Source organism: Onychostoma macrolepis, chromosome 04, assembly GCF_012432095.1.
Source record: "Onychostoma macrolepis isolate SWU-2019 chromosome 04, ASM1243209v1, whole genome shotgun sequence".
Classification (NCBI taxonomy): Eukaryota; Metazoa; Chordata; class Actinopteri; order Cypriniformes; family Cyprinidae; genus Onychostoma; species Onychostoma macrolepis.
The window spans coordinates 26,910,094-26,930,364 of NC_081158.1; the positions used below are offsets into that span (position 1 = coordinate 26,910,094).

The 20,271-nt window shown below is 36.2% G+C and overlaps 1 protein-coding gene across 13 annotated transcripts in view; it reads left to right on the plus strand.

The window, feature by feature from the left end:
• grip1 (glutamate receptor interacting protein 1) overlaps positions 1–20,271 on the plus strand; it is a 281,122-nt gene that overhangs the window by 178,491 nt on the left and 82,360 nt on the right. For 12 of the 13 annotated variants that reach the window (XR_009270749.1, XM_058773059.1, XM_058773060.1 and 9 more), the window contains one exon: positions 15,072–15,152. The exons of the other annotated variant lie outside the window; for it this stretch is intronic. Coding sequence is in view for 11 of the 12 variants with exons in the window: in XM_058773059.1 (XP_058629042.1) it covers positions 15,072–15,152 (81 nt within the window). In the remaining variant the exon portion in view is untranslated. The remainder of the gene's footprint in view (positions 1–15,071; positions 15,153–20,271) is intronic. 13 annotated transcript variants of the gene reach the window in all.

A 20,271-nucleotide genomic window follows, 5' to 3' on the forward strand; every position in this document is an offset into this window, starting at 1 on the left:
GGAGGTGCTGTTTTGGCTCTCCTGCGTTATGGGCGCATGTTTTGAAACTGTAAAACCTAGAGGCATTACAATCTGACAGCTTCCAATGAGTGTCCTATATTTAAATCATGGCATATGGAATGGAGGAAAGTAGAACAGAGCTCATTAAGCATGAAGTTCAGGGTCCTGATATGTCAACCTTCTGCCTTTGCGACCAGTAAAACGTGTCATGGGAAACAAGTATACTAATTAACTTGATTTTTACTTTTTCTGAAGAAAATATGAGAGCTTCCTGCCTGGGCAAAACTCTCTGGACCAATTCCAGGGGGTTGCTATGTGTTTGCTATTGCAATCTGAGTGGTTATTTCTAGGGTGCTCTGGGTCCTTTTCGTTAACCCTCATTCACACTGCTAGCTTGCAAACTCAAACTGACAAAAAGTCAGTTATTTTTAATTCGAGTTCATGCTTGCTTTTTGATTGGGTGCAAAAAAATAAAAAAGTGAAATGTTGTTCTTATTCAAAGAAAATTTTCTCTTACAGTTGATTCAAACTTACAGTTGGACCTCATATGCTAAACAATTACCAATAATATTTTTTTTGTAAAAATATTTGTATTTTTTTTTAAATAAATGTGCATTTTTTTTAATTCTATAATTCATTTTATTTATTTATACAGCAAAACTATTTTGTATGAGTTAAGATTACGATTTTCACATTATATTTATTTATGGCACACTTGCAACCATTTTAGTTGTATTTTGGGGCCCTTGTTTATAATTCATAATTGGACACATTATTTACTGCTAAAAACAAACACAAACACTTTCACCTCCAAAATTTAGCTGGAGGAATCCTGATTCTTAGTCAAAATCCAATGAAATCTTTCACTAACAGTACATCTCATTTGAGGCTGAAATCTATTGCATTTTTCACTATTTGTATAGTTCACCAAGTGAAAATCGAGTGAGATGGCATAAAAAACAAATAGCACACAGTAAATGTCCATAGCACAAGAGTTATGTGCTAAAGTTTTGTACTCTGGTTTGCTCGTCCTCTACTTCAGCAAGGCAGGCTGTGGAAGGTTAAAGTAAATAATTCTTGTCAGCAATATCAGCTTTGTGACGTTACCTTCCTTGCATGGGCCGATGAAGTGTCAGGGCATTGGGTCATTCAGCTGATATGTGAGGCGATCAAGGCGACGAGAGCCTCTCAGACTCCATTGCGTTTTCAATCAGCCCTGTCTTTTTTCAGTAGAATAACCTTTGTGCCTAGAGGAAGTCTGTTATTTTGAATGGACTACACTCTGTCGCTATACTTTGTAGCCCCTGTGTAATTTTTCCCAGAGGGTATGAATGTCACAGAGTTTTCTAAAGGTTAAGTGTACGGGGTTTTTTTTGGTGCTACCTCAGATGGGAGACAGATAAGCACTCCTCGATCTCCGTTCTGGCTGGGTTTAAATATCACCTCAGTTTGAGAAAACCCCCTGGTGTGCTTCTCAGACAGGTTAATAATATAGAAATATACCCATAAATGGCAGTCCTTCCTCAGCTGTCTCTTCTCCTGGGCCCAATTAAGTCATTTCTACCCCCGCGTCCGATTTTGGCAGGACTTGACGGCCTCCAACTGGTCTTGAAGCCCGCTGCAGGTTTGGGCAGCCAATGGAAACAGACTGCTTTGGTATTATGATGTTTGTCAACCTGGACTAGGCTCATTCTACAGAGCAATCGCACCAAATTTAGCGAATAGCCATCCCTTTTAGCGCCAACCCGTTGAGGGTCTTATAAACACGGCGTACGTGTGCACAAACAAGCAGTCATGATTCAGAACAGAAGCCTTCATTAGCCTCATTACATGCAAGGCTTGCTTTGCTTTTGCCTGTGTCAGCTGCACCGCATCTGCCCTCGAGCAGTGCTGCGTGTGTGTAGCTAATTTCCCCAAATTCGTTTTCTGACCCAGTGTCAGAGCTCATGCTTCTAGCTTACTTAATTTTGTCGTGTCAGCATTGTTTCTCTACAGGTTGTGTAATGTGTCGTCTGATTGGCTAAGCTGCCTACAGAGTGTAATCAGCTGCATCCATATGTCTGTATAGTAATACTAGTGTAGGGTGTCATGGAAACTGAACGCAGCCAGGCTGATGGAAAACACAAACAGCTGGTGTGAATATAGTGTCAATAGACTCTTTTGGCTAGTGGTTCAATGTAAGCATTGGCAACCCATCAAATATTGTATCTAAATACACTTGTTTTAGTACAAATGCATTAATGGTAGCATTCTCGCTAAGCTAAATGGTTAGCTAGGGCTTCATGATTTAAGAAGAAAAAAATTACAATTACAATTTTTCGATTTGATAAAAAGTGTGATTGCATTTATTTATTTATTTAGCTGGGCTTCTTTGTAGGGCTGCATTTTGATTTATACATCAAAATAACTTTATTTTCATTTGTTATGTATAATTATTAAAAATAATATAGAAAAATATAATAATAATAGTAATGATAATAATAATAATTGTTGTTGTAGTTGTTGATATATACTATTATAATATAATAATAAAAATACATTTATTTTGTATAGCGCCTTTAAAAGTTACTTTCTCAAGGCGCTTTAAATAAAAGATTTACACTAAGGCAAACACAGCCATATATGACAATACACTGTAAATATAACAAAAGACAGATAACAAAAAAACAACACAATAGAAGACATTCCTGAAATAAATTATTTTAAGAGAATTTAAAAATATATATATAATGAATTTGCTTCCCTAATGTCAGCTGGGATAGAATTCCACAGTTTTAGAGCATAAGATGAGAAGGCTCTGTCACCCCTGGAATGAAGCAGTGTTTTGGGAACAGCTAAGAGACCACACTGAGAAGATCGCAGATTGTGAGTTGGTGTGTAAGGTGTTAAAAGATCAGCCAAATCATGCAAATACAGAAATACAGTTGGAAACATGAGAAACATCCACAAATTAACCAGGTTTAAAATGTATATAAATCTGTGTGTCATCAGCGAGTGAGTGATAGCTGAGGTCAAGAGATGTTAATAGCTGACCAAGAGGGTAGATATAAATGCTAAAGAGCAAAGGACCAAGAACTGAGCCCTGTGGGACACCAGTACAAACAGGACCCATCTCAGATCTGAAACCATCCATTAATTACATATAATTTATTAAAAATAAATAAAAATTAAAATAATAGAGTATTTAAGAAAATAATAATAATTATAATAAATATTAATATTATTATTCACAGTTCAACTGTAAAATAAAATTTTTTATTTTTTTCAAAGTTGTAAATAAAACAGATGATTAAGGTACATTTTATAAGAACATACAATTTCAGGCTTTCTATTCCAAAATTTTACACTTAATTTAATGAATTACTTGCTGTTTCTTTTGTGAAATTTACTAGCAATTTCTTAGCGAAAATTGTTTTTACACTATTTCTTTTTCATTGTAGCCCTTAAAGCTTTTCTTTTGTCGAGAAAAGCTGGTTTATAAGCACTTCTCATAACCAGAATATGAAGATGTTTGGCGCATGTTATGTTCCCAAATGCACATTATAATTGACCCGAACTCACAGCACATGTAGAGATGAGTTTGTGTGGATTTACTGCAAAACCGTTAACAGTTACCTGCAATCCAAAGCCTGGAGTGGTCACCTATTGTACCAAAGTACTTGAACCCTCCAGCAAAATCTTTCCTCCAAAAATCCCTTTATTTTTCCGGACTGTGTGGATTTTACTTTGGAGAAACAGTCCGGATGGAGGGTTGGTCCTGTGGGGAGAAGCACAACATTCGGTAACAGCAGGCGGTAATGGGGAAGTGAAGGGGAGGGGAAGATGTGGTAGAGAGGTAGATGTATGTTCTCTGTCGTACTCAATCTTCTCTCCCGGTTAGGATTCCTCCAGAGTTGGTGGAGTGAGAGAGAACAAACAGTTTGTTCCTCTTGCCCAGTGAGCAAGTCTCCCCCTCAACCATCGTCTTTGCTTTGATTTCTTTCTTTTTTTTCTCTTCTACACTACACACTGCACTGAAGTTGTGAGGCGATGTTATAGCGTGCTGCTCTAAGATAATGCTCTTGTGACACCTGCTGCTCTCTATCGCACACATTTCGGTTTACTGAGAACATCAAAGACTCATGGAGTTAATAAGTGATGTGTTCAGGAACTTCAAATATTTGCGAAGTGCAATTTTAAAGCAATAGTTCACCAAAAACGAACTCTTTCCCTGTGCCGCTTTTTCAGTGCCATAGCACAGGAAATCATACTTTACTGAAGATTGCTTGTAATGTCATAAAATCAGTTTGAATCCTTCATTTAATCAAATCCATTAAGTCAGTTACTGAATCAACATCTGATTCACTCAATAAACTAGAAGTTGTCATTGTTTTCAGCATTTTTTATTCACACTGTTTTCTATTTAATTTGTCATATGAACAACCAGTCGGTTACAGTAGTGATGTAAAAGTACAATAAATTTGCTTCATGTCAGCACTGAAAGTAATAACTTACAGTTCAATAGGTCAATTTGATATTGATTCATTAACTGTTCTAACTGATTCAGTTCATTCGGTGGAAGATTCATCAGACTGATTCAGTCAGCGACTCCTGAGTTTGTAAGTCTTCATTCACTAAACAATCCAGCTCAGAAGATTCATTTGATTTAGCTTTTTTGTGTGGACTCTTTTCAGTGGTGAAAATGAGATCTTTATCTCTGCTGGAGATGATTTATGTTTTACCCTTTGGACACACAATTGTATCTACATTTTTGCCCACTGAGAAAATCTTGACATTTTTTAACACACATGGTGCTGTAATATCACATTTTCTTAAAAATACTGTATTACAATGGCTGGCAGCAGTTTTCATCTTTTAAAACGCCATGCTGCACCTTCCCTTTATGGAGGTCAAAGAGTCACTTTCATTAGATTCATTCATTTGGCTTCTCATGAATTTCTAACATGTCTTGCCGTTTGAATTTTAGCTTTTAAATGGATTGGCCTCTCAAGTACTTCTCACAGCCAATTACCCACTGCAGTGGCCTTCAGTGGGAGCCGGAGCACCTCTCACCTGCTCAGCAGATAAGCTTCAGAGACGAGCGCCTAACACAGTGGGCTGAAATGAAAGGTAGAATCACTCTGAAGAGTTAGCCACTTATCCACAGGCGGGAGGCTGCCGAAGGGCTGGCTGCTTGAGATGTTTGGTGTCACTGTGGGAATCTTAGCGAATGAGAAGCTGCCTTGCACGAAGAGTCATTTGTTTTTATTTCTCCCAGGGGTCCCACCACCTTCCTCGTTTCCAGTTTACCAAATAACAGAAAATGCAACTCATGCACATTTTGCTCTTTAAAATGTGATGCCATTTTTTTTTCAGTGAGTCAAATCATGCCCATTTAAACCGAGGGAAGCCAGATGGATTTTAAGTGCAAATTCACCCCCACCCCACCAAAAATAAAATAAAGAGAAAATAAAATTAAACTGTACCACTAGAGTACTGTTTATTTTTGTTGTTTATTTTTGTTTATTTAGATAACATATAAAATAAAACAGTACCACTAAACTACTGTTTTGTTTTGCTTTGCTTAGTTTTTTTGTTTTGTTTTGTTTTGTTTTTGTAATACAGTAATACAGGAGCACCCCTCTTGACCTATAAAATAACAAATATAATAAATAATCAAAATGAAGTGCATGACGCCCCTGCATTTTTCTACATCAGCATTGTGTTGCTCATTATAGGCTGGAAAATCATAAGTACGCAAAGACTGAAGAACTGTAAACAGAGAGAACTTGCTATAGGGCACTTTTCTCTATTTATCTTCTGATATTCTTTATTTGGCAGATCACCAATTCAGCTGCCCAACCATGTGAACCTATTCTGAGATCATCTGCTTTGGGTCTAGTGTGGTCAGTAATGAGCTCGGTGATGGAGCTTGGGTCAGGGTGAGAATCGAAGTGTTTAAATGTGCGTCGAGCCACCAGCTGCAGCTCCAACACTGAGTCCAGAGGTGAAGGATTACATAAGCTTCCTTTGCAGATGTTCCCTCTGCAGAGTACCAGCAGCAGGTGCTGACCAGAGGATGAGTTATAGCTCTGATGTCTGCACACTTCTAAACACTTTTCACACCTATGATCAAATGCTGCAGTGAAGTCAACATTCATGTTGTTTTCGGGGTCTGAGGAGTCCAAGGTCATTTTAAAAGCTCGAAACAACAACAAAAATATACACTACTGTTCAAAAGTTCAAACCTTTTTTTTTATAAGAAATTAATACTTTTATTCAGCAAGGATGTATTCAATTTATCAAAAACTGACAGTGAAGTCTTTTACATTGTTACAAAAGAATTTCAAATAAAACCTGAATCCTGAAAAAAAAAAGTATATCACAGTTTCCAAAAAATATTAAGCAGAAATGTTTCTTAAGCACCAAATTAAAATATAGTGATTTCTAAAGGATTGTGTGACACTGAAGACTGCTGAAGGGCTGCTGAAAAATCTGATTTGCCATCACAGGAATAAATTACATTTTAAAATATATGAAGAAAATTTAAAATGTCATATTTTTTTATAATATTTCACAGTATCACAGTTTTTACTGTATTTTGATTAAATAAATGCATAAAATCAAATATAAAATCACATCTATGGTAACACTTTACTGAAAGACTGAAAGAGTATGTATAATGCATTATTAAAGTAGTTTTAATGCATTAATTATTCCTTGTAATGCTCCTTATAATGCATTGTACAAACATTAATTGTAACCACAGTTAATTACTTATAGTTGTTACGCTATGCATTTTAAATTTAGTTATGATTATTTATGACAAGATATAATGTATTATAATGCACATTATGAATAGTTATAAAGCATTATAGACTTTAATAACACTTTTTAATGCATTATACATAAAGGGTTTAAGTAAAGTGTTACCATATCTATTTATAAAATTGAAATATCTAAAAATCCATGAAACTTTCCAAAAATTTCCTTGAAGCAGTGCTGCATGAGATATTATTTTCAGAGAATCTCTCTGTAATACCAGTGAACTTTTGTCTTACTGCACCGGAACTTAAATCTTAATACACACTTTTTTTTTTTTTCTAGATAATAAGTAAAAGACGACTAATTAAAAACTCATTAAGAAGTCGTTCTCTGCAGTGAAGAATAAAGTTCTTGCCATTTTCTCATCAGATGGTCAGTGAATTAATTATGGGTCTGAATATGTGACGCTCATTTAGACCCTCTCAGAAGATCTAAACTCTTTGCTCTCTCGTTCCTCTTATCTCTTTCTTGTCCCAGAGGTGCCGCCCTCATCCCAACTGTAGTTCCACCTCATCTGAAACAGCAGTGGTTGAGGGTGACACAAACTGACTGCTCAGGCCACCCGTGTTAAAATTTCAGAGCTTTTAATCCCAGGTCCTCCCGCCTCTCCACTTAGAGGTGAATACGGGCAGACACTCCTCCACAGTGTTGCTCCCTTTATGTATGATGTAGTTCCACTTTTTGAACCAGGATGGGTGGGCTTTGTCATCCCACTTTATACAGTCTGAGATCACAGCTAAAAATAATAGAGCCGTTCCTTCACTCTCCCCTGGGGTAGCGCTGGGCGCGCTTCAGTCTGGTTTTAACCAGATTCTGAAGTCGTTTTGCACGAAAATACTGTAGTTCTTATTGAGGACAGTTGAAGTGTTTCTTTTTCCTGCCTATTTGTTCTTAACATTATTTATTTAGAACAATAGCAATGTCATGTTATTTTTAAAGGTGACATAGAGAAGGCCGCACAAGCCGCATTCGTATGCTTGTCACCATTTTTGTCGCAAATAATTTAGTCTACAAGCAGGGGTTGCTGGGAGAAAAAAAAAAGACAGCCTGTCAAACCTGCAATTCGCAGAAGTTCAAGATCTTTTAGGAAGCTTTTAGGAAGTGTTCCTGTACCTTGCTTTCATGTCCTCCAACTCCCCAAATGAATGTACGGGTATGCATGAGCGAGCATGCTGTGACCTGACAGGATGACGGCCGCTTTGCTTGCGTCTCTCATCTTGTCCCATTCTCTCTCTCTCTCTTTCTGCTGTGCACAAATGTACCCTCTTGCTTCCATTTTCCTTGTGCTGAAGACCGAAATGTCTCGTCTCGCCTCGGTTTGTGCTAATGCTTGTCGCCTTGAGACCCAGGGTTTTATTCATTTATTCATTTCGCCACCTGACGTTCACATTTGCAGAACCAACCTGGACCGTCGCTATTGTACTTGTTGATCTCTTAAGAACTTTTCTAATGGTTTTCCATTCCATCGGACTGTGCAACTTTTGGTTTGCGGCGTCTTTAATCTAGAGTGCCTAAGTGCCCTGGGGTTTATCTTTGAATAGAGAAAGAAAAAGTAAAATGTTGGGCCATCATCAGCACTTTTAGTACGCCCACTGCCGGAGAACCTGCCGGTGCACTCATCCGAACAACATCCCGCTTCCCTGAGCTCGTATGTGTGTGCGGTTTTGTGTGGACGGTTCCACGTGCCAGGCTGAACTATGCAGAAAACAGATGCTGGACAGCCGCTGAGGTTGAAGAGCTCTGGCACGGCTAGTCTTGGTTTCCGGAGGGCGAGGTGGATTTCAGACGACCCCCGGGTGTTGTAGAGCGCTTGTACCCTATGGCGTTCCTGTGTGGTGTCAGCAGAGCTTTCCGCAGTGACGTCGGTGAGTATCGCCGGGGATGGTGACACTGGGAGAATGAGCAATTGGATGCTGAAAATAGGCTTTGGCTAATACGGTTAATTAATATCCCGCTGCCCGGCTTTGTTTTCTCTAAACTGCTAAATCTGTCAGAATAGGGATGAAATTTTGGTGTGAAAATTGCATGTTAAATGTGTGTTATCTTGCAAGCTACGTTTTTTTTTTAAACCCAAGAAATAAAGAATCTGTCTTCATTATTATTTTCTGGTGGTCTTTGATCCTGAAATGAATGCATATTTAGTCATTCAGCTATCTGGTCAGGTCTGAATGTCATCTGCATAATAATGTCTGAATGATCCATGAGAGATCATTGGTTTGGCTAGCTGAGCTTATGATGTTTGATTGGTTACTCTCAAGACTTCTCACACATGGGACCCAGTCTGTCATGCTGTGTATCAGGCTGCTGAACAGTTAATGTTCATCTGTCTATAGCAATAACTAGATTTTTTACTTTTTTTTTTTTCTTAATGTGAGGGATGCTTGTCTGTGTAAAAGTCACTGACGTGATACCATTTTATTGCCCACCAAGCAAACTTTGCAAGTCTGACCTGAATAGTCTGATCTTAGAAACTTAATTTGAACAAATCACTGTATAACTTGCTCTGACTCTCTGTATGTTGTTTTTTTAATGATCTTTTTGATATTGTACATTCTTTTTCATCAGGCTTTATGCTAATTTTGCTAATTTCATACAGTACATAATAAAGTATATTGTTTCAGCATCGATATCGCGATGTGCGATTTTTAGTATACTGATCGTTTTCGCGACAGCCCACGCTGTCTAAACTGGACGCGACAAAGTGACATTTACATTTATGCATTTAGCAGACGCTTTAAGCGACTTACAGTGCATTCAGGCTATACATTTTTATTTATTTTTTTATCAGTATGTGTGTTCCCTGGGAATTGAACCCATGACCTTTTGTGCTGCTAACGCAATGGTCTACCACTGAGCCACAGGAACACAGTGACCATTGCAAATCCTTTGAACTTTGTGTCAGTACGTCATAAAAAGAACGAGAGATTTAGTCTCGGGGATTTGCCGTGTCGTGCCGCATCCAGTGTAGACAGCATCTAATACTAACCAATATGTAATTTTTTTATTTAAAATTCTGAATGATCTTAAATATTTCTTTTTGTGCCATTATTTAGCTTTTTATTTATTATTTTCTCCCCTTGTATTAGATTTCGAATGGCAGCGTTTTCCTTGTGGTCTCTGGCTTTTGAGCAGGAATGTGCTAAATTAACTTAATTTGCATCAAGATTGGGTACTTGAGGTTAACTACATATGTTCTACATTTTTCCAACTTTGAATTGCTGGAATCGGTATAACAAATATCCATCATCTGTGGAGTGGGATAGTTGTGTTTTGTCAAAGATTTGAGGAAACAAAGGCATTTGTGTTCTTGGTGGTCTACATTCAGTTCTTCACTGCGCATGTGTTTCGTCCTGTGTTTCCTTTGTCTTCTTATTTCTATGTGTGTGTGTGATCTGCACGTCACAAGCACTGAGGCTTTAATTTGGAGGGCTGCGTTTCATGTGATGGTGTAGCCTAGACAGGCGAAAGCCACTTTGTACTAACACCTTCTCAGATGCCAAGATAAGCCTCTCTCTGGCGCTCATTCATTTTGTCTCTCTCCATCTCTGTAACCCAGATACAGAAAAAGAGACAAAATCATTGAGATCCAACAGCTTTTGAACGCCACACAATTCGCTGACACTGAGATTGATTTGTTTCTCAGCCTCAATAATTTGTGCCAGACACTGTCAAGACACAAAAAAGGTGATATTTAGTTGGATTGATTGGTCCGAACCAGAGTTTTCTTCCACCGTCTATTTTCATTCAACAACTCTTTATTAGGGGGTAGGAAAAAAAAGATATTTAAATACTTTCCAGATACTATTATACTATTTTATAGACAATATAAAAGCCAATTATTAAAATGTGGGATGAAATGAAAATTCACCATATTTTCTAAATGCATGTTAGTAATATTTTTGTGAATGAATCATTCATGCATGTTTCTTTTTTTTTCTTTCTTTTTTTATTAAAAATGTCATAAATCTTTGCATGAAATGACAGCCTTTTCCCATGTGAAATTCTCCAATCATTTATTCTGCTTAAACCCTGCCTGTGCAACAGTGATATTTATTATTTATATACCATTAAAGCATTTATTTATATTTTTATATTTTCAGTTTTCAGTATGTTGTTTTATATGAAGCTAATTATTTTAATTTCACTTATAATTTTAGTCATTTTAGTACTTAAAAAAGTTTGTCTTTGGCAAATAACTGAAATAAGTTTAAGTTTCTCATCTAATACATATAGTTTATTGTATTTAAGCTTTATTTCAATTACTGAAAATTATTGTAATAGTTCTAATTATTGTAATAGTTTTTGTTATTATATTCACATTCATCTGCCTCCCTTTTAGGGATTTCCTAGCATCAGATATTGTGAAAACTCTAGCCTCAGACCGCCCAAGTTTGAAAAACTGCTTTTGCACTGATCAAACAAATTTGACAAACAAACTTGGTCTACAGCAAAAGTGCTAGCTAGAAAAATGCTCTAAAATTCATGAAGGAAGCCATGTTGCTACAGTGTTTTATTTTATAATGAATAAAAGCAGAATCTCTTCTATCCTCATTCACAGTAACATGCTCTGATGAAGGAGCAAAGCCTTGGGCCACTGTATGGAAAACACCCACATGCTGTTTTACACGTCTGCGTAGTAGACGTCCATGAAATGCTTTGAAACTTTTGCGTGTAGGAGCGTTTTGCATACTGCTGATGGATTATTCTTGCTTTTCACCGCATGAAAACAAATAAATCTGCTCCCACACTCTCTTCCGTGTTGATTTTTTGAAATAGCACTAAGTGCGTTTGAAGCCGATGATCAGATTACTGAAATAAAGGTAAACTTCATCCCACGAGGCCTTCGGCTCAGAACCTGTGGCAAATTCAGAGAAATCTGATTCCTGGATGTGTCGATAATCCATTTACTGACCCCTCTGTTGGTCTGGTCATTGCTTGCTTGCACTAAATGGCTGAAACATCTGAAGGTCTGTGTGAGGAGGCTGTCGGTGACGTCTCTACACATCAGCTAGTTCATAGACACTGTGTTCTTACAGTTCTATGCATTTTAAATGAGTCTGTCTGCTCTGCTCTCTGTGGAGATGCAAGCATTTGGTTGTCGTCATAGTCAGCGAGCGCTGCCAGTCAATAGGCTGTTTTTTATGTGAGGACAAGCAGATTGTATTAGAGGATGGTGGGTAAACTGGATTGAATCTCCAATTCATTTCAAATCAATTGGCAATTTAAATGGCAGGTTCAAATCGACTTGTTCATCGAAATAAAAACAAATTGCTGCTGCATGTGCCCTGGAAAAAAACATTTAAAGGAACAGAATACATCAGGAACATATTGGTTATTGGTAGATACCGTATAGGATTTTTTTCTCTCTCGGTATTCAGTATGTGTAAGATGATATTAGAAGTTTAATTTTGGACTTTCTCGCTTTTTTTTTTTTTTCAGATTAAATTCAGATTACTTTTGCTGTCATCAAGTGCTAAATTAAAGGGATGAACCATTTTCAATCAGAAATTGCTAGTAAACTAAACAAAAAATTTCAAAGAACTCAATTGAATTAAGCTTGAAATTTTGAGGTAGAAAATCAAGTATTCTTTGTAACACTTAATCCAATAATTCTTTTCTTTTTTGCAACTGTAAAAATATTTAAGCGTAATAACCTTTCTCGTCTTTCTAATCTCAAAATTAATTACACAAATTTCATACTGTACGAAATGTTGAGATGCCTAAATTCATATAAGCATTACAGCATTGATTTAACATAAAAAATTTGATTTCTGTTTTAATTTGGTTTTTTTATTGTATTTTTATTTTTATAGCTAAATACTGTAAAATTATAAATTTTATTTTAATTTCAAATTTAATAATTTTTTTGTTACAAATACTAAAATAAACTTGATTTTTACACTGTAAAAAGTGATAAGTTGACTTAACTTTAAAAAATTGAGGAAATACGTTGCCTTATTTTTTTTAATTATCATTTACTTAAAAATTAAGTTAAGTGAATTATCAAGTTCGCTTAACTTAAAAAAAAAAAATTATTTACTTTATAATTTTAAGGCAACTGGTTTCCTCAATTTTTTTAAGTTAAGTCAACTTATCACTTTTTACAGTGTAGTGCCATAGTGTTCCTATTATTTTATTATTCATTTTTGTTTTTTCCCTGGTGTTTATTAGATTTTGAATCCCAGATTTTTCATCCTAGTCTCTGACTTTTGGAGCCCTCTGCATGTTTGTTTAGCAGCAATGTGCTTTTATAATTTCAGCTTCATCTCCATGAGTAAAAGCACTCTGTCATGCTTTAATTTCACGTAGTACCGTGGCTTTAGTGAAGTACGCATTCATTAATTTAACAATTTGATGCATTTGATTTGACACAGAATTGCCCCAGGAGTTGCTGTTAACTGACTGAAGAAAATGGAGGAGACTTATTTCTCATCCCCTGTGGTCTTCTGAAGGCTCCTCTTAATTTTGACCTCCCCTCATTTCCATGAAATGACTTATTAATGAGGGGATATTTTTAATACAGCCTGATTCAGAGCTTTCTCTGCTTTTGGATCAGAAAAAAAGCAGGAGTGGGATGCTGTGTGCATTTGGGGCTCTCATGTGCTCAATGACTTGTGTCCAGTCTATTGGCCAGACTAAAGTCAAACTGACCATGACAGATGATCAGGAATAAATCAGGCAGTCACTCTAATCTCAAGTGAGATTGTCAAAAAAAAGCTTGTGAAACTCAATTATATAGTCTCTATAGTTTCTCTTTTCAAGTAGCTTTTTAAAATCTATTTAAATTGCAAATATTTCATTATATTTGCATGATATTTCACAATGTTTCATCAGTGTTACTAAACTATTTTGGGGGAAAAATAAAATAAACTAACTAACTAACTAACTAACTCATGGAGATGGAGTTGAAACACACACACTTGCAGCCAAAAGTTTCATAAACGTTATTTAATTAAAAAAATAACGTAAAAATAGTAATGTTGTGAAATATTATTACAATTTCAAATAACTGCTTTAAATTTCAATATATTTTCAAATATAATTGCACCAAATCAGCATATTAAAATGATTTCTGAAGGATCATGTGACATTGAAAACTGGAGTAATGATGCTGAAAATTCAGCTTTGCCATCATGGGAATAAATCAATATTTAAAAATATATTCAAATAAAAAACAGTTATTATAAACTGTCGGAATATATTATGTTGTTTACAGCTTTTCCTGTATTTTTGATCAAATATATGCAGCCTTGGAGAGAAACGTTCTTTTTAAAAAACATTGAAGAACTGGATTATTTCAAACTTTTTGCCACCAGTGTATAATATCTTTTTATTGACACACGATTTAGCAATTACATTTTTAGGCAACTTGAGCAGCTTAGGGTCATTATGCATGACCTTATCTGCATATCATTTACATATTCATACTGTAGTCAAGGCACATTAACAGATACAATGGTGCATTAACAGTACTAGAAAGCCAATAATATATATTCATGCTTAGTGTTCCAAACTACTTAACTCCATACTAAATGTGTAGTGCATTAATACTTATAATTAAGGGTTTGTGATTCCTCGCCCTTAGTGTGAACAAGCATAATCGTATGCCTCACCAAGCAGATTGCGATTTACTTATGTTCAGAAATGATGGGATACAGTATGTTTATAATTGTCATTGTTTTCCCGCTGTATAAATTTCCATCCAGTCTCTTGAGCACCTACACGCTTCTCCACATATGTGTGATCTGCTGTCGAGTCTGGCTGCGTTTGCTACTGCAGTCAAAGTAAATAGTGCTCAGTGTGCTGTCCTGCTGTTCTTTAAGGGCTCCATTATGACGGGACTCATGCTGTCTTTGCTTGGTATTCCACGGCTCTAAATCGGAGCACACAATTGGATGGCCACAGCTGGAGCTGCTGACGCTCAGAGAGAGCAGTGATACACTCATCGTATATCACAGATGGGAGACCACTGTTCTCTGCTCAACATGTAGGAGTAGTGTCTGTGTGCCTTTTTATTACATTTGTGCGTGAAAAGCTGACAGCTTCAAGTTCAAATGATTGTTATTGAAGGCTACGTCTCTTTGAGAGCATGTTGGCCATTGTAATAGCTGTGTATACGTGACAGCTATCATTTCCTGTGAAGAACGCCCACTTCAGTGGCATTGCATTTGTGTACGTTGCTTGCATGTGAAAATAAGGACAAGGTTTTGCTAATGAAAACCATTGTATGGTTTTCAAATGTCTTGGTTTTGTCTTGTGTTTTTCAGATGAGGGGCCCTACACTAAACACTCCAATCCCTCCAGGCCACCAGATGGCGCTCTGGCAATTAGGAGACAGAGTATTCCAGGTACAAAGCACAACGCCTGAATTGTCACTGCAGTACTGGTGTAAAATATGCTGGGTTTTATTTGAAGGTGTGGTGTAGTATGATTCTCGAAAAGTGACATGTATAACAAAATTGCGTTTTTGCAGTTCGAAACGATTATGCGAAAATAATTTATTCGGCTATCCTTGCAAATGTTTGCTAAAAGGGCTTTATTATCATGAAATTGAGAAATTTTGTCTCATCTGTGCATTTTATTTGCTTAGAAGTGAGTGTATAGATGCCTTCATTTTTGTGTGACATCATACACCTGCATCTCAAAAGTAAAAAATTGAAAAATGAAATTAGTCTTAATGAAACTCAACATTAGTAGGTACTTCTCCTCAAAATGGCTGTTTATTGTGAAAGCTATTTGAAAAACCAAATATCTATTCAAAGGTTATCTACTTTGATAAAGCTAAAATAAAAGCTTTTTGTTTTGATTTAACTTTTTAACATTTTTGTTTAACAAGACTGGCACGTCCAGACATTTAACTGATAGTGTACATAATGTGCCAATACATCGATTGATGTGCGACTGGTTCTCCAGTTATGTGACAAGGTGAACAAATTGCTTGCAGTACTTATGTTCATTTATAACTTGTTACACGAACCCGCACCCCTTTTGTGTTAGTTGAGATCCGTTTTGAAGCGACGCTCATTTTCATGCTAGAGGTAAAAACGTCTCAGAGGGTGTTGAAATAAATTCCCTGTATAATCTCTCAGTACAGAGCTCTAAGCACGTCAAACCCATCTTCAGAAGCGGTTAGCGTTTAGCATGACGGCTTTGGGGCCTCGTGCCCACGTTCTGATGTAGCTCCATGCCGTAGGCACGGGCTCTTTGGACTGCCGTATTAAACCATCCATCTGAAAGCAGATTAGGCGCAGACTGTGATGCTCCTGCCGAGCTCGGTGTGATGGGTTTGCGGTTGAGATGGTGGCACGTCCTTAGAAAATCACTTACTGCCAAGAGTGGGATTAGAAGCTACTGTCATAGACATAGAATGATGCCGGAGGAATGCGACTAAACATTAAAAGCGGAAATACACAAAGGTGAGGAAGTTGCATTTTTATTTTTTTTATTTTTTTATATTTGATTCATTGGCCGTTCCTGACTTGCTCAAGGCCTGAGTCTTATGCAATCACAATTACTCACTATAAAACTTGGATGATACAGTCTTTTTATAATGGTTTTAAGATGTCCATTCGCATTTCGCTTAAATTATTTAATATTCCAGACATGTTGGATAAGTGCCGTTTATATGATTTGAAGGAATTCTAATAATTAAAACACTACATCACTAAGTGTATGTCTTGGTTTATGCAAAGAATTAATGCTCATGAGTTGTTTGTGAATAATAAAATCAATTAAAACAAAGGATTGAAACAGAAGCATTAAACTGAAGCGTGGCTAGATCTGAATGGTTTTAGAGAGACGGAAAGAACAAGTTTTCCATGCTTAGACTGCAAATGTATTTGGTAAGTGTAGATATCCTGAATTTTAAAGTGTTGGTTTTAAAATATATATGGTGGAATAGTGGAAATGAATTTATGTAGCAACTGATGATGAATTTTGTGCTGTGCCTCTCAACCTGAGACTTTCACTGCTTTTGCAATTGATTTGAATGCAGATTCGCTTTTGGAATTTGAATTGAGGTAGCAAACAGGGTGCAGATTTGTAATTCAAAATTTGAATCTAAGAAAGTATAATTAAATGCAGTAAAAACAGTAGGATTGGTAAATGTTATTAGAATTTAAATGAGCCATTTTCTATTTTAAAAAATTTTTCTCCTTAGGAATCAGTAGCAGAAACTAAATATGCCTGTGTTTTGCGTTGTTTATGAATGCTCAAATCGGTCAAACGGAGAAAACACAAGGACCTTTAAGGGGGGAAAAGTCAAGAAATTGACAGAATTGTAAACCTGCGTCTGCATTGCTTAGCCTATATCCACCGCTTCAATGGCATGCAAGTATTTCAATTTAGTTCAAAAATCGCTCCTCTTTATAACATAAGGGTCACGTAACATTGTGTTTTTCTGTTTATACTTTTCTCTTGTTATAGCGCCTAAATGAGTACAGTCTCATCCGTTCTCTTTTTTTCAGTCACTCCTGACACTTTGCTGCATACAGGATTTATGTACGTTGGTCCTGTTAGCAGCACGTAAAGCAAAACCTATTCAAATTCTGAATTGTTTACAGCCTAGACAGCGAGTAAATAGCGCTTCTATATAATCACTAAAAAGCTGTCACTCACTTCAATTTATTGCAATCTCACAATGTTCCGTTATAATCAATGAAGCTCTCTGAACTGCAAATAATATCTTATTTGCATCGTGTCTACGTGTGGCGTTTAGCATTAAGTGAATTCTGACCGTCTCACGCTGAATGCTTGAGGTGGCAGCCCTGGATTATCTATTTATATCTGTTTTAATATATTAATATCATAACTTATATTAACCATTTGCACACAAGAACATTATCCCATCGGCTCCTGCCGACCGCAGACGCAGGTTTACAAGCCACTTTTTCCTGTGTTCTTCAGTCAATTTCTTGACTGTTCCCCCCCTTATGAACAACACATTTTCATACACGATAAAACCTCCTTCAGTTTTCTCCGTTTGACCGATTTGAGAATTCATAAACAACACAAAACACAGGCATCTTGAGTTTCTGTTACTGATTCCTATGGAGAGAAAAACACTTCCTGGCCTCCAGCTGCATTTCGCGCCACAGCAATGATGTGCAAACAACCTATTACTCCAGTCTTCAGTGTCACATGATTTTTCAGAAATCATTTAATAAAGGTGATTTTGAGCTCAAGAAACATTTATTATTTTCATGAATGTTGAAACACTAAATATGTTTGTGGAACCAATGATACATTTTTTCAGGATTCTTTGAATAGAAAGAAATGCATTTGAAATATAGACTGTTAAGATGCCAAGTAGATTCAAAGAAATTTTAATGTTAATTTGACAGTATTGAACCTAGTTTAGACAAATATTTTGCATATCAGAATTTTTTTTTTTTTTTAATTAGTGGAAAAGATGAAAAGATTTTTGTAATTATATTTTGTATTGTTTCCTCTTGTTGAATTTTATTTTACTGCAATGCAGTAAATTCCTCTTTGTCATTCCAATTAATATTCCAATTCAACACCCTGTTGAAATTCAATTCTACAATCCAATAAATTAACTTAAAGTAAATCAAAGGTAAAATTCAGAGTCTTTCCCAAACCTGCTAGTGAAAATCAGAGGCAAAACATAAAGATAGCTTGGCTAGAAAAGCCTGATGACTTCATTTCAGATTCAACAAGCCTCTTCTCTCTCTCTCTCTCTCTCTCTCTCTCTCTCTCTCTCTCCAAGATTGTATCTCTGTTTTTATAACACTGAGAGAGACGCCCAGGAGAGTCACTCAATCATGTGAGCCTCTGTGAAATAAAGCTGAGAATGGCTGAAGTCTCTCCACGCTTGCACCGTCACCGATCTCGCTGCACATTTAAATCTCCTCGCTTAGTGCTCTGTGTTGTTATTAATATGGATGAGGAGATTAGCAAATTGTTACCTGGAAATTCGCAAATGAATCCGCTGGGGGTCGTGCTCTCTAACTGGTTATATTCACAATATGTTTTAAGCAACATACAGAGGAGCTGAGGCCTGCAGTGCATGAGCGTCCCAAAGCTCATTGGGCTGCTGCTGAAGAGATACCAGCGCATCATTCATGTATAACCTCAATTTCCAGCTACAACGCTAGCTCACGCTTATCCAAGATACAAGTCCCTTGGCATACACATCTCTTTTTAAATGCCATGTTAGCATTCATTGGGCAGGCACAGAATGAGTGAGAGAGACAGGCTGCTGACAGATGAGTTGGCTGTGGATGGCATTGGGTGCTGGCTTGCAAGCTGAAAATGTTGTTGCATCAAAGTGATTCAGCACTTTCAGAGCCGCAAGTAATGCAGGGTGCAACTGCTATTAATTTCGCCTGAGGTCTGTTATCAAGCTGTCGAAGGTGTGAAAGTTTAATGGAGGTTGTGGCTCATTTTAAGGGCTGTTTGTGGTGTTTTCTTGTGAGCAGAGTTTCTTAGGGAAGTTTAGACTGTTTTGTTGTTGACTGTTTCTTCAACTTCAAGCGCCTTTATGTCCCTTAGTTTGTTTCTTATTAAAACTAGCAGAGGGTCACATTAAAATGGTCTTGAAACTTTTTACCCATTTTGTTCTACTTTTCATATGTATTTTATGTACTTTTTATATTTTACTGTATTTTTACGTAAAAGTACCTATTATGTACTTTTATGTATTTGTTAGACCTACACCAATACTTTCAATCTAGTACCAGGAAATCTATAATAAACTAAATAAAAAGTTGAATGATCAAACTTTTTTTTTTTTTTTGATAAGATTCTTTTTTAATGGTTTTGAGACTCTTATGCTCACCAAGGTTGCATTTATTTGATTAAAAATACAATTCAAATGGTAATATTTTTAAATTTAAAATAACTGATTTCTTTTTGAATATGTTTTGAATTGAATTTATTCCTGTGATGGTAAAGCTGAATTTTCAGTTACTCCAGTCTTCAGTGTAAAATGAACATTTATTTCAATGTTAAGGACAGTTTTTAACATTTTAGTTAAAACTGATACTTTTTTTCTTCGAATAGAGATTTCAAAAAGATCCATTCTGATATTAACAATATTAAAAAGAGTATTTCAATGTTAAAAACCATTTTTAACATTTTTCACTTTATTCTTTGAATAGAAATTTCAAAAGAACAGCATTTATTTGAAATGGAAATCTTTTGGAACATTGAAAATGCTGACCCCGATTTTTTTGAAGAGTTGTAAATTTATAGGTTAAATGCATACAATATTATTTACAGTAATTGTATACACTGTAATATACAGTGCTAGCTAAGAAAGTTGCCTTAGAAAGTCAAAGTAGCCTGCAATCGTAATTGAAATGATGGATCGTTGTCATCAAATATGATAAAATAGCTGACTCCTTTGTCGACAATGTTACTGTACACATTTCCCTGTGATGTATATTGTTAGTAAACTAATGAAATGAACTACTGAGAGTGTTAATATAATTAAGAGTCAATTTC